This window comes from Athene noctua, chromosome 24 (genome assembly GCF_965140245.1).
Source record: "Athene noctua chromosome 24, bAthNoc1.hap1.1, whole genome shotgun sequence".
Classification (NCBI taxonomy): Eukaryota; Metazoa; Chordata; class Aves; order Strigiformes; family Strigidae; genus Athene; species Athene noctua.
This window is the reverse complement of record NC_134060.1, coordinates 712,720-726,450: the sequence shown is the minus strand read 5'-3', so window position 1 is coordinate 726,450 and position 13,731 is coordinate 712,720. Positions and strand designations below refer to the sequence as shown.

General features: G+C 56.9%; 2 protein-coding genes across 6 annotated transcripts; both read right to left on the bottom strand.

Annotated features, from left to right (window-relative positions):
* Positions 1-2,253: 2,253 nt before the first annotated feature.
* On the bottom strand, positions 2,254-9,305 carry MEAF6 (MYST/Esa1 associated factor 6). 5 transcript variants are annotated; one of them, XR_012635118.1, is made up of 8 exons: positions 9,176-9,305; positions 8,929-9,044; positions 8,755-8,842; positions 8,229-8,274; positions 7,441-7,633; positions 4,208-4,265; positions 3,541-3,574; positions 2,254-3,051 (listed from the first exon to the last, which is right to left on the bottom strand). XR_012635118.1 is itself a non-coding variant. In XM_074926169.1 (8 exons), the coding sequence occupies exons 1-8, from the start codon at positions 9,269-9,271 to the stop codon at positions 3,043-3,045; spliced, it is 612 nt and encodes a 203-aa protein (XP_074782270.1). In that variant the 5' UTR covers positions 9,272-9,305; the 3' UTR covers positions 2,254-3,042. The 5 variants fall into 5 exon arrangements, 4 of the variants coding, with proteins under 4 accessions (XP_074782270.1, XP_074782271.1, XP_074782272.1 ...); XM_074926169.1 differs by lacking the exon at positions 4,208-4,265 and adding an exon at positions 4,369-4,398; XM_074926170.1 differs by lacking the exon at positions 4,208-4,265.
* A 649-nt stretch (positions 9,306-9,954) lies between these two features.
* SNIP1 (Smad nuclear interacting protein 1) lies at positions 9,955-13,689 on the bottom strand. The gene is made up of 4 exons (XM_074926331.1): positions 13,463-13,689; positions 13,283-13,379; positions 12,171-12,760; positions 9,955-11,558 (listed from the first exon to the last, which is right to left on the bottom strand). The coding sequence occupies exons 1-4, from the start codon at positions 13,639-13,641 to the stop codon at positions 11,294-11,296; spliced, it is 1,131 nt and encodes a 376-aa protein (XP_074782432.1). The 5' UTR covers positions 13,642-13,689; the 3' UTR covers positions 9,955-11,293.
* Positions 13,690-13,731: the final 42 nt, after the last annotated feature.

Below are 13,731 nucleotides of genomic sequence, written 5' to 3'. Positions count from 1 at the left end.
AGCAGATCAGCAGGTACTGGGGGGAGCCGGCGGCCACGCGGTGAGCAGGGGCTCACACCTGCCCCGGGGAGCGCAGAGCCCGGAGCAACGGCCCCACATCCCCAGGGCTCTTGGTGAGCAGAACCACAGGGTGCTGCCAGCCAAGAGCCACCCCCGAGGACGAGGGTCCCGAGCCTCAGCCGTGCTGCTGGGTGACACGGCCCCCCACCCCCCTGCATCCCCCCAGTGCCGCTGGCACAGAGCCGGAGCCCCGGCAGCACCCCAGCCCCTGCCCCGGCCCCCGGTTCTGGGCATGTGCCACATCTGGAACCATCACGAGCGTGTGAAGGCCCTCGGGGCCCCGCGGTACCGACCCACGCCAGCCTCCAGAGCCAGCGCAGCCCCTGGAGCACCATCCCGGAGAGCACCAGGAGCCACCAGCACCCGGCGCGCAGGAGCTGCCGCCACCTCGGCACCGTCGGGCCGCGCCGCCTGCCCATGGGCCCTGCAGAGGGGGACACGGAGCGGTGACGTGCCCGTGTCCCCAGGAGCTGCTGCCTCGCTCACCCCCTGCAGGGACCCCCCCCCACCACCACCACCACCGCAGCCGCTCGCCCGTGTCCAGCCCGGCTCGCCGGGTCCCGCACCAGCGAAAGGGAGGGCGAGTGTCTCTGGGGACAGATCCCAGCCCCGGGGGCAGGTGGGGACAGCAGCTCCCCCTCCCCGGCTCTGCCCCCTTACCCGGTGCCCCGCGCAGCCCCCTCCTGCCCGGTGCCAGCTCTCGGTGCTGCTGCTCGGCCGCTTGCTGGGCCTCGATAAACTCCTGCCTAATCCTCTTGGTGACGAGGCCGCGCGGGGGATTAACGCTTCCCCGGCTCTGCCTTCGGTGGCCGGAAGGACGGGGGCTGCTCTGCCACCCCTCCTTTGCTCTGTTCAGGATTCATCTTCTGCAAGCAAAGGACTCATGATTTGGTTTTAACTCCCGCTTTATCTTTCATTAGCGCTCAGCTCTGCGCAGCTCGCGCTGGCTCCGGTGTCCAAGGCCAGCGCTGGGGCCCTTTAGTGTTTGCTGCTCCTCGTTCTGCCCTGGCCAGTGTTCTGGCTCCCCGGGGCTGCTGCCGTCAGACTCTGTCCTCATCCGCACAGGCTTCAGTGACAGCCACTGCCCGAGGCAGGAAAGGTCTCGTTCATTCTCCCCTCATCCCCACAGCACCCCAATGCCTGTCAGGGGGAGAGCGGGGCCGATTCACTGACAGAAACCGCCCGGACACACGGGACCCGGAGCTACACGAGCCCTTTGCTGCTGCTCTGCAGGTGAACGTTCTGGCCAAAAAAGGTGCAGCAGCGTTCCTCGAGGTCAGAGGTGCAGCTGCCACGTCCCACTCAGATGAGGGAGACAGCAAAGATTTTTACCCTCTGAAGTTCAGGCACTTGTGCGATCCCTGCTCCGGAACAGCAGCAGTAGGAGGAGACAAACGGCTTTTGTACCAAGGCCAAGTAATCAAAAACCCCCAGCTAAGACTTCTCTTTTCCAGAGCTGTGGGAAAGCGAGGCCTTTAGCAGTTCATGCCGCTTCCTAGATCCTCCAGCCCCGTGTTTAACCTCTGTACCTTAAACCACAAGAAGTAGGGCAGCCTTGCTGCTCTCACTACGCCGTTACACCCGACACTGCCCGCAGCTCACCCCTCCCACCACGAACAACCGCGGAGCCGCCTCGACCCCCCACCCAGGAGGCAGCACAAGGGAGAACTTCACTGGGATCCTTCTGCCGCCGCTCTCGAGTCCCGCCGGGCCCTGCCTGGGGGTGCTGGGGCCGCCCCAGGACCGTGGGGGTGGAGCAGGGCAGCCCCAGGCGGGCGACGCCGCACCCGTGGCACAAGACAGAGGACGCGCGACTGAGGCAATTTACCCCCCTGAGAAAAGCAAAGCTGATTCCAGCAGCAGCAGAGCTGTCCTGGCCTGGCCCCTGTGAGCAGCGCCCAGCACCCAGCTCCCCCCCAACGCCCGCTCACCCCTCGGCCAGCGGCAGCAGGGACTGACGGACACCCAGGTCCCACCTGGGGGCGAAGCAGTGCCCACAGCTGCAGCTCCTGGCGACCCCCCCGGGCACCCAGCGTTACCTCTACCCGAGGAAAGGCGGCACCGAGGAACCTCCTGAAGGGTTACGAGACAAGAACAGCCACTGTGCCAAAGTGGAAGAACTCCAGCACAGTCCTCATAAAGCAGGCGGAGGATAAAAAGCACCAGGAGTCAAATTTTGGACTGAACAAAACATGAGAAGAGACAAAACATGTAACTTTATTGTTTATGTACAAATGACAGAAGTGTGCATTAAAAAGAGAATCCACCCCGCCTCAAAGACAGCAAAGAGCAAGACGGCTTCGAGCTCCAGCCTTCCCTGCATCTAAAAGCACTGCGTGAATTTTTAGGGGATGGTGTTTAAAACTAACGTTAGAGAAAAGGGTTAACCCCCTTCTCTGCTCGGGTAAGAATCAAAACGAGCTGTCGCACAAAATGAAGAACCTTCCACTCTACATGGATTAAAAGGAACCGAAAGTCAATTTGTTAACTATACACTTTTTGGTTTAAAAAAAAAAAACCAAACAAACAACAAAAACCCCTCAAAACAAAAATAAAACTACAAAGCTACGTATCGGCAACAGAAGTAATCTAAGTCTTACAACATGGATGGGACATACTGAATCCTACCCCAGCTCCAGTGGAAAAAGAAACCCCCCTCTCCGTGGGTTTGCAGATGACCGGGGTGGCAGCAGCGACACCAGCTGATCTGGGGAAGCTCCCGACCGAGGTGGAAGCGCGGAACAGTCGGGAATTCAGGACTACCACTACGACTACACCTTAGTCTTCCTGCAACTCAGGTGATTTAAAAATGATGCAAAGTACACGGTCCGAGATTTTCTGCCCCCATCTAAGTTCTTTAGAGTGAGCCACTCGCATCTGCAGACGCTTGGCCAGAGCTGCCATCGTGCTCGTTCGTCGGCTGGCATTTTTCTCAGTGGGTTCATGGAGACCTAAATCCCAGGAGCATCAGTGCTGATGAGTCTAGTAGTCCTGCAGAGAAAGCAAAGGACAGGCACATCACGACCCTTCTGCCTTCAATTCTGCTTGCAGAGGTGGGATTCTCAGCCTTCTCTCATTTCTACATACCATTAGTTGCAGGCAAAACAGAAAAAAGAGATTTTTTTTTTTTTTTTTCTTGTAGCTAAACATTCAAAAGAAAGGACCCTTCAGAACCTCAGGTCAAGAACACAACCACCAAAACCGGATGCTTCTAACGTTCCAGATCGTGACAACAGGATGCAAACCAGCTTTTTTCATCAAAAGTGCACAGGACTTAACTGTGACCTAGCCTCACAACGAGCCTGCCTGGGCTGATTTACTGTTAAATCCACGAGACAATGCTTATTTCATACCACGATATTCCTCAACCATGAAAATAAGGTCTTAAATTACAGCAGAGGGAGGTTTTTTAAGCTTAGGAGTCAGCCACTCAAGTCTACAGATGAGCAATGAAAACAATGACAGAGCACTGATACTTACGGCTCTTGGCTTTTTGTTTAACTTGAGATCAATCCTGTGGTTGGAAAGATAAGAGAAACGTCCATTTCAATACATTAAACCAACACTAGAGTTCAAAGAACCAGCTACTGCATATGGCACAGGCTACAACAAAGACTATTTGGTTAATTCAATCCACATTCTCAATTCGGCTGAGCCAAATCACTGTCCCAGTGTTACTGGACAAGAGAGCAGCAAAGAGACAGAGAGTGGATTCTTTATTATTTGCCAAAAGGTAAATTCCGTCCACTCAGAAAAAGAATTAATCAAGGTTTATAATAAAAATCACAGGGAAGTTATGCAGCATAAAGAAATAAGGTTAAATACGCATGCTCTATGTTAATTTGTTAGACGTGTAACTATGCCACAAGTCATTATTCAGACATAGTGGTAATGGTTATTTACTCGGAATAGAGATAGGAGTTTAAGATGACAGGGATGATATGAGTCAAAGGTATTGAGTTTATTACGTTTTTCCAGAAGGAAATATCCACGTCTACACTAATCTCCTTAAGAAGCAAAGCCAGAAGAATCAAGTTTTTAAACTAAGTTTTTAAGTTAAACAGTTTATCTATTTTAAAACGAAATAGAAAGGTAAAGGAGAGTGAAGTTAATTTAATTTTGCCGAAGTTATTAAATAAAATGTTACCTCCATCACGCTTTTCTGTTTTTAAAAAAAACTTCCCAGCCTAACCTAATATACATACCTACAATTAAACAGATAAACTATGGGTTAGAAAGGTCTCAAAAGGCACATTGGTGTCTACACACTAACAACACAGCACAAGTACTAATTCAAGTCAAACTTACTCAAAGTCATAATCAAACATGCCAGACGGGCTGAGGGGCAGCATTTGAAAGGAAGAAAGCAATAGAAATTAATATACTAATGAATTAAATAAATTAGTTGATTAGCCACCCTAGCGAGATTACTAAAAAATAAAATAAAATAAAATAAATAATAAAGCCAGTGTTCAAATGCCATAAAGTTCTTAAGATATCTTAACCAGAACTGGGCACGAAAAGCACTCCAGATTTGGCAATCCAGAGTCCCCCTCCCCAGTCGCATTTCTGGGAAAAAGAGGAGTTAGACCAGAGGCGGGGGGGTTTAGGGGGGATCTCGGGTGCGGGGGAAGCAGCTGTCGGGGGGGCGAGCGTGCCCTGGCTCCCCGGCGGGGCAAAGGGGGTCGTGGCGGAGCCCGAGGAGCGGGTGGCAGAAGCAGGGGCCTTCTCCGGGTTATGGCAGCAAAGCGAAGCGAGCCGGGGCAGAGGTGGAGACACGCCGCGCGGTGGCCAGCTCTGCCCTCGAGCCCCCCACCACGCACACGCACACACACGTCCTCGTGCACCCGCCTCCGGCCGGGGGCTACGAGAGCAAGGGGTCAGCTGGCCAAAGCTAACGGCGGTCTGGTGGCCCCCCCCCGCCCCGCGCCGCCGCCGCCAGCAGCCCCCGGGCCACGGGCTCTGCGTGTGGGGAAGGGCTGACCCTCGCCCCAGCCCCAGCCCCGCAGCCCCAGCGCTGCACCGTCAGCCGTGAGGATCGCCGAGCACTCCGGAAACCCTCCGCTCGGCCTCCCCGCGGCCTCAGGGGCAACGGAGGACTTCAGTAATCCTGCGACTCCCACCGATTCCCCATTTTTGACTGTTCGAAGTCCAACCACCTATTCCCACCAGTTCTGCCCAGTCCGAATCCAACTTTCCACGCTGCTCTGGGCGGCAGAAAACCCAGGGGGTCAGTGCCCCCCCAGGTGCCTGCTCCCAGCAGCTCCCACCTCGCCAGGAACACGTGAGCAGAACTCAGACGTAGGCTGGCACGTGGACGAGCTTCTGAACAAAAGGAAACGCCAATATTCTTTTTATTTCCCTCTTTTTCACAGACACGCGGGTCTCTCCCAAAGTGCACTCTGGGCTGCACCGCGTCTTAAAGCCCTTCGCTGGACTTTCAACAGACCAGGGCTGTTCTGTTGTTGGGGTTTTTTTTAAACCTAGATCGATTTGAAAATTGTTTGGTCTTCTCTGCCAAAATTTAGGGCGTAGTCAATAATGACAATTGCAATTTTAACAGAGTTTTTATTACAGACTAAGTTACCTTCTTCTCTTAATTACCTATCTGGCCAGGCTAAGCATGACAAAGCAGTCAAGGACTAACTTGCTAAGGCTTTCCATAATGAGGTGTGTCCCGTATCTCTTAGGAGGATGAGAATTGCCGTACCAGATCAGACAGGGCTCCTCATGTCCAACACTCCGTCCCCAACAGTAGCCAGCACCAGCTGCTTCCGTGGAAGGGAAGTAGAAGAAACCCCAAAGCAACACAACCTGGCAGTAGGGCAGTTTCTTCCTAACTCCTGTCGCTAGAGTTCAGGTTACGTAATGGAGCAAAAGAATTGGTATTATTTACAGCATTTGTACTGCACCCCGCTGCGTCTGCAGTGGCTTGCTCACCAAGTGCTTAGCAGAATACTTCATAATTTGTTTGAAACAGCAATTTTTCTTAAGCTGTACTTCAGATTTACAGGCTGTTTCTCTGAACTTGTTTACAGATGTAGTGCCTTGTGTTATTCCTGAACTTCTTTCCAATTGCCTACAGGTAAAAAAAGTTTTGAACTGCTCTGGATTCCCAGCTGATGAGGAACCAAAGGGACATCCAGCACTTTGGGATGTTTGCCCAATTAAGACTGCTGTAGGAAGAAAACTGTGACCTAAGAATTAAAGACGTGCTACTGACTCAACACCTACTGAAGGAGAAAAGGCAGTTAAGCATTTTTCAAGCGCTATTACCTACCTCCGTATCTCCCAAACCAACCTTCCCCCAGCAATCTTTGGAAATTTTTGCCACTTTTCTTTAAAACACTTCTCTTTTGCAACTGCATGGGAAGGTCCCTTGAAGGGGAAAGCCCATCCATACACAAATCCAGCGAGAACACAACTTTTAAAAGGTTCTTTACTTCTAATAATCTCTGGGTACAGGTTCCAGCAACCATCTCCAGAGAGGTGCAGTTCTGCAGTAAATGTCTCCTCTTCCCAGGAGCCTGGATTTCGGGGTTTCCCCTCAGGGCCTGACTCCTTTCAGGTGCTGCAGAAAGCCTTGGGCAAGCTCTGCTGAGGGGCCCCGAGACCCGGGCAAGCAGCAGGTCAGCCTGTGGCGAGCCGCGCTGCAAGGCAGGGAGCTCGTTTCAGATTTCTGAGATTCTGAGATTTCTGAGCCGTCAGCCCACGCTGCACCACGCCTCAGGGGCGCACCTGGAGGGGCAGAACTGCTCACCTGAACCCAGCCCTAAGGAGTCGGGGCAAGCTTTGTTTCACAGGAATTTCAGGTCAGTTTAATAACAAGCGCTTTGAGGTGAACGTGGCAAAGCAACTCTTCTATGCCATGATCAACTCGGCTTGGGACGCGACGGCTGGAAGGGCTTGGAGTGGAAATCTTAGCGAAGAGACTGGGGAGTGCTCACAAGGCCCAACACATTCCAGTTTGCTTTTTCACCCCCTGTCTCCAAAGCACGTACTGACTTTCCTTCTTGGCTCTGCAGAAGCCAAGGAGCAAGCACGGGAGGGCAGGAGGGCGGGAAGCCAGCCCGATCCTCCCGCACAGGCAGGAGCACGGAACAGCCCGGCCACCAGCACAGCTGCACCGGAGCTGGACTCAGCACCCTGGGCTGCCTGGGTAACTCCTTCAGCATCACTTCCCCTCCCTGGCACATCAGGGGCAGCGGGGTCCTGGTGAACGCTACAGGGTGCGTACGAATAAAAACCAGAAGAATTACCAGAACACACGACCTGAGCTGCCCGTTATTCTAACGAGTGACTAGTTCCTTTCACGTAATAAAGCAAATTCACCAACAACCAATTCAGAGGCACGACAAGAAGGCTGCTGGTACCACTAACCTGTGCCGATTTTTGTTCTTCCGTTTTTTGTGGCTGCTGTGGTGGCTCCCAGAAGAAGTGGAGGAAGCAGCTTTCTGGGGTTTCACCCCCTGCACAGACCCATCCAGCTCTTCAGCATCCTCCTGGCTGGGCTCATTCTCTTGGTTGTGGAAGTCTGGAGAAGTGTCACTTTCCGTGCCACTGCCCGGCTCCCCTGGAGCGTGACAAAGAGACGAGGACAAGGGTCACCCCCCCGCAGCCCCCGGCCCCGGCAAAGCCCTGCGGGGAGGAAACGACCCCCAGCAAGAGACACAGGCTCACGGCCAGGAGGCCGATAGAAGAACCTGAAAAATATTTCTGAAGGACAGCAAGCTCCCTCCGCCATCACTGGAGCGGGCTAGAACTGCAACAGATTGGTACTGACTACAAAAAATGTTTAAAAATCATGAAGTGGCTCCTCTCCATGTTACCTGCAACCGACCCCCAGACACGAACAGAGAGGCCTTGCTTCAGCTTCAGCTCGTCTACCCTCCTCCAGAGAGCACCAAATCTATTTAAACAAGTTTTATGCACAATAAACTCTTACTGAGCATAAAAGCCTACTCGAGAAAGAAAGCTCAACTTTACTTGTGTTTCTCCCAGTGCCACTTTGCTGCCGTGTGGCCAGAGGCCGTGCTGGGAGCCCCCAGGAGCAGCTGCAGGTCCCCGGGCGGGAGCGCTGCGGGATCCGGGCAGGCGGCGGCAGAGCTGAAGGTGCAGAGAAGTGTAATTCTTCCCAAATTCCAAGAGAAAGGAAAAAAGTGACTTACGCTTCTCAATGAGCTGGTCCTGAACTCCAGCCAACGCACTGACCGCCTAGAAAACCGAAAGGGAGGTCAGTGAAACCAGGGATTCACTTCTCAGGTGCTCCGAGAGACAGAGATCGCTGAGACGCGTCGGGCCTCGGCCCGAGAGAGCTCAGGGCACAAGAGCAGCGCGGCAGAGCGGGGTTAGGGACAGACACTGATACGGATGGCAGTGACAAGTGTGGGGCACGAGTGGTTTTTGACTGTGGTTCCCTGTCGCCTCTCTGGGCACTAGGAAAAGGGTTTCTGAAAGATGCTGTGACAGAGGGAGGAGGGCAGGTACGGGAGCTGAAAAGGAAAACTGGTCCTGCCACAGCCTGGGGGCACCACCGTGGGAGCAGCTGCCCCGAGAACCGAGAGAGGGGGAAAGGGCTGGGAACGGGGATGGGGCACAGGGAATGGGAATGGGGCACAGGGGATGCGGGACAGGGACGGGGATGGGGGAAGGGGATGTCCGTTCGGCCCCGCGGGGGCCCATCCCGGCACTCACCGCTGCCGAGGTGACCGAGGACTTGCTGAAGAGCCGCTCGGCCTCCTTGAACTTGCGGTTCCTCCGGTCGTTTTTGCTGTTGGAGTTCCTGAAACAGGGAGAGAGAACATGGCGGGGGCCCGGCGGGCCGGGCCGGGCCGGGCCGGGCGGGGCAGGGCCGGCCGCGGGACTCACTTCTGGTTGGTGAGGTAGCGGTCCCAGCCGCGGATGATGTTCCCGTACATCTGCGTGTCCTCCAGGTAGCTGCCCTCGAAGGCGTAGATCTGCCGCTCCAGGTTGGCCAGCGTCTCCTGCCGGGCACAGCCAGCGCATGGAGCGGGCCCGGCCCCGCGCCCGCCCCGCGGCCCAGGCCCCGCCGCCCGGCCCCGGCCCCGCCGCCCGGCCCCGGCCCCGGCCCCGGCCCCGGCGCCCCGGCGCTCACCGCCAGCTCCTGTTTGCGCTTCACCAGCTCGGCCAGCTCCCGGCGGGTGTCGGGGATCTGCGGGGGGCCGCCGGCCTTGGCGTGCAGCGCGGCCATGGCGGCTGCGGCCTGCGCGGGCCGGGCGGGGCGGGGCGGCGGCTGCGCTGCCGGGAGGGGCCGCCGGGGGCAGCGCCGAGCCCGGCCCGGCCCCGCCGCCCCGCCCCGGGCCGCCTCCGCCGCCGCGCCGCATGGCTCGGGCACCCCGCGGCGGGGACGGGGGCCCCGGCGCCGCGACCCCGGACCCGCAAACGGCGGCTGGGCGGCTGGGCGGCGGCCGCGGCCCGCGGGGCCCCGGCCGGTAACGGGCGCGGGGGGGGCGCGCGGCCGGGGGGGGCCGCGGGGAGGCGCACGGCGGGCCCGGCCCGCCGGCTGCTGCGTGACGTCACTCCCGCCCCCGGGTGACGTCATTCCCGGCCCCGGGCGACGTCACTGCCGGCCCTGCGTAACGTCATTCCCGGCCGCGCGTGACGTCACTCAGCCTCCCCATCCCGCCCCGCGGCAGGGCCCCGGGTCCCGCCCCCGGCCCGCGCTCGGCCCCGCACACATTTGCCCAATTCCATCAAAATTTTGTAGCTGGGTCCGAGCTCCTCCCAAACGACGTCACGGCCCGGGGGCGGGGCGGCCCCCGGCGGCTCCACCCTCGCGGGACCGTGCGGCGGGGCGGGATCGGGCCCCGGAGGAGGGCCCGCACCCCGCCTCGGGATCTCCAGACGCGTCTGGTGTCTTTAAGACCGAGATGAGTTCACCCGTCTGGAGGAACAAAAAGGGGAAAAAAAAAAAAAAAATAGAAACACCAGAAAAATCTGACAACTTAAAAAGTAATTCGGGCTAAATTTACAAATTCTTTATTTAAAAACCCCCCGAGCGCATAGAAAGGAGATCCTCGGGGCCAGAACTCTTTCCGCGCAGCCTGAAACCTCCGTCCGTGCCCGTATTTACAGCAAGGCCCCGGCCCCTGCGCGCGGCAGGCGAGGGCAGGGGCTGCGCCCGCGGAACAAACACCCGGAGAATTAGTAAACGGTGTGGAAAATGCACAGTTCTTACACCAGCGAGCAGTGGGGAGAGACCCAAAAACACACCGGAGGCAAGTACGGTCAGCGAGTGGGACTGGATTTTCTCTTGCTAAAGCATTGTTTTCTTTTACAGGGGAGAAGACTACTTTAAACAAGCGACTTTTTATAAAAAGTTATACAACTCAAATAGTGCAAACTCTGGTTAGACGTGTCACCACCTACAAGGTTTATGCGGAATTCAAACAAAACCGAGGAGGGGCTGGTTACGCGCGGGGCCGAGGCGGTACCAGGAGAAAGGCCCCAGGCTCAGAGCCGGACACTGGACCCCCAGGGGCAGCTTCAGCATCGTGGGGTGCAAAGGGACCTCAGCCCCCCGCTCGCCCCATCGCCACCCGAAACCCCAGGAAGCCTTTAACTTCTCGCTCAGGTTCCCCTGTAGTTTTCAGGCAGCGTTTTCCAGTGAAATGCCCCTCCCGGAAAGTTATCCCAGGGCAAACTAACTACCCGAAACAGAAATACAAGGATTGGGGGCGGCTTTGCAACATTTCTGCCTAAATTTTAGTAGCGAGCCTGGTAAATTCTGCTGTCTAGAAATCCTGACAGGCAGAGGAATTTGGCGAACTCTACCAAACAAACAAAGTGCGTGGGGTTACTTTCTAACTAACGCTTCAATTAAAGTAGCATTTCCAAAGGGGTATGACAAAACAGTTAATAAAAACAATTTTAAATACGCCAGCTGTGGTTTTACATGGTTTCCTAGAAGAGGACAGTCTTTCCACATCTGCTGAATATTCCCAGCATCAGAGCTTTCGCATCCAGGTGCTCTTTTGCTTATTGCGGGGAAAAAAATAAAAATTAAAAAAGCTGTATTTCCCGATATGCAGAACTATCAAAAGGTGAGCAATCAGTGAAGTCCCCCCAAATAAACGGTGAGAACAGACCAGCAACAGAAAAGGGCTTTAAGGCAGTAAGAGGCATCGGTGCTGCGATGCTCCACGTTTACATCCCAACGCACGTTCAGCTGCAAAGAACTTCTCTCCCCTGCCCCCCATTTCCTCCTCATCCGTTAACTGTCAGACTCTTCCTCCTTGTCCTCCTCCTCATCATCGTCCTTTGTGTTGGCCTCAGATTTGTCCGAAGACTCGTGGAGAAGGACGTATTCCCTGCTGCTGAACCCAAACTTCAGCACGTCCTTCTCCTTCAGTTCGTAGTAGCGCTGCGGCTCGATGCGCTGGTTGTTGAGGAAAGTGCCGTTCCCGGAGCCCAGGTCGATGATGTAGGGCCTCACCCTGCGGCCCACGGTCCCGTCGGCGCGCGTGTACTCCACCAGCCTGGCAAGACACAGACAGGGGCTCAGCCACCGCCGGGCGGGACGCGCGCTCCGAGAGCAGACGGGCTCCCGGGACACGAGCCCCAGCGCAGCGAAGAGTCGTCTGAGCAACGAGAGAGCGCGCGAGACCCGGCAGGTTCTGACAGACTGTGTCACCTTCTAAAACTGCTGGTGACAGAAGACAGCGATTCCCACAGGGGAACAGATGGCTGTTCCCTCAGCGAGCGTCTCCGTCTCCAGCAGCAGCAACCCCTGCTGCTTCCCAGCAGACTTTGTTGTGAAAGACCAAATGAATAAAACCTCTCTCTGAAATACTCTCCCTGCCAATTACACCTACAGTTTATTCCGGTGCAGATACACGCACAGCTCTGCGTTTACACCTGCTGTGTTATTTCTCTTACTAAAACGCTGCTTGTGGTTAAGTGAATTACGGATAGTTCTGATTACCGCTAGGATGATGCGCCACAACCAAACATAAATTCCATCTCTAACATACTTACAGCAAACTCGTATCTCTCAACTGCGCAGACCCCGGGGGGGGTTTTTGTTTGTCTGATTTTCTTCAGGAGCTCCCGAACGACCCGGCCTCACCCGCAGGCAGGGGAACACTTACCGGTACTGGAACACGGCGTGCTGCTTGGAGCAGGAGGGGTGGTCGATGGGGATGTCGGCGATGCGGCGGTGCCTGCCCAGGAGGTAAGCACTCTGCCTGTGGATGTACATGACAGGGAGGAACTCGTCGTTTTTGAAAGGATAGAGGCGCCACCGCTTCTTGGGGATCCGAGCTTCGGGGGGCTCGCTGTACTTAATCACAACACCTCGGAAAGTGTTGGTATCCTCCAGGAGCGCGCCCGACAGTTCAAAGCTCGGCTTCTCTTTGTTCACAGAAGCTTTTTCTTTAGGTTTGGTATCGGACTGCCCAAGTTCTGGATTCTGGTTGACACCACTGCCTTCGTTATTTTGCCGATGCTCTCGTCTTCTCTCGTTATAGAACTCCCTCTCTGCTTGCTGCTCACGGATGTTCTGAACATCCCTCTCTCGCTCGTGGCCTCGAACTCCGGGCCGTTCGTTCGGATTCTTCCTTCTGTCCGAGTGGTCTCTGTGTCTATCTCTGTCACCGCTCCTCTCCCTCCTGTGTTCCTGCTCTGATGGGTACCTCTGCTTTCGCTCCTCGTTTCCTCTACGACAATGGTCATCTCGCTCCTGTAACGAGGAACCGCTTACAGTGATGCATTCAGAATTAGAACGAAAGAGCAGTGAGTCTACGGGAGCTTTCAGAAGAATCACGCTCCCACACGTGGAAAACGCACTCTCGGACGTGCTGTGTGCAGGTCTAACACAAAGTGAGAGAAACTCATTTCTTTGCCAAACCGTTCGGATTCCCGCGATTTGCCCTCAATCAGGAAACGGCGCGGTGGGCGCAGGAAGCAGCCGGCCGGCACAGAGGCGCGGTGGCAGGGGCTGGGCTCCCACGGGACCGAGCTCCCGGCAGAGCCCCGGCTGAGCAGCGCCAGCTCTTAAGCCGCCGAGACCCGCCTTTTCCTAACGGACCCGCTCCAGGAAAATAAAATACCCGCCGGGTCAGAAGTCGATTGGTCGTACCTCGCACGGCCGAGTCCCACGGGAAGAGTCTGACGTCGCTGCGGAGCCGGGAAGCGCGCAAAGGCCCCGCTAACGCCTCCGCGGGCAGGACCGGGCCTCGCTGCTACCGACAACGCGATTTACCTGCTTCACCTTCACGGCGGCGTGGTGCGGGCTCCGGCTCCTCCTGCCGCGCGGGGACCGGCTCCTCCGCCCGGATTTGCTCTTCCGCTTGGGCGATCTTGAAAACAAGGAGAGGACGGGGGTGAGCGGCGGGGCCGGGCCGGGCGCAGCGCGGGGCCCGCAGCCGCCGGGCGGCCCTACCTGCTGCTCCTGCCGCGGCTGCCCGGGCGCGGCCCGGCCGGGCCCCGCCGCTCCTCGGCCGGCGGCGACTGGCTGCCCCGCGCCGAGCGGGAGGCGGAGCGCCGGGGGCTCCGCTTCTCGGCCTTCACCGCCACCTCCCGCCGCCGCCGCTCCCGCCGCCGCTCGGCCGCCGCCTCCATGGCGCCGCGGCCGCCACAAAGGGACCCGCGCGCCGCTTCCGCCCTCGCGCGCCGCCACCCGGAAGCGCTTCCGCCGGGGGCGCGCCCGGC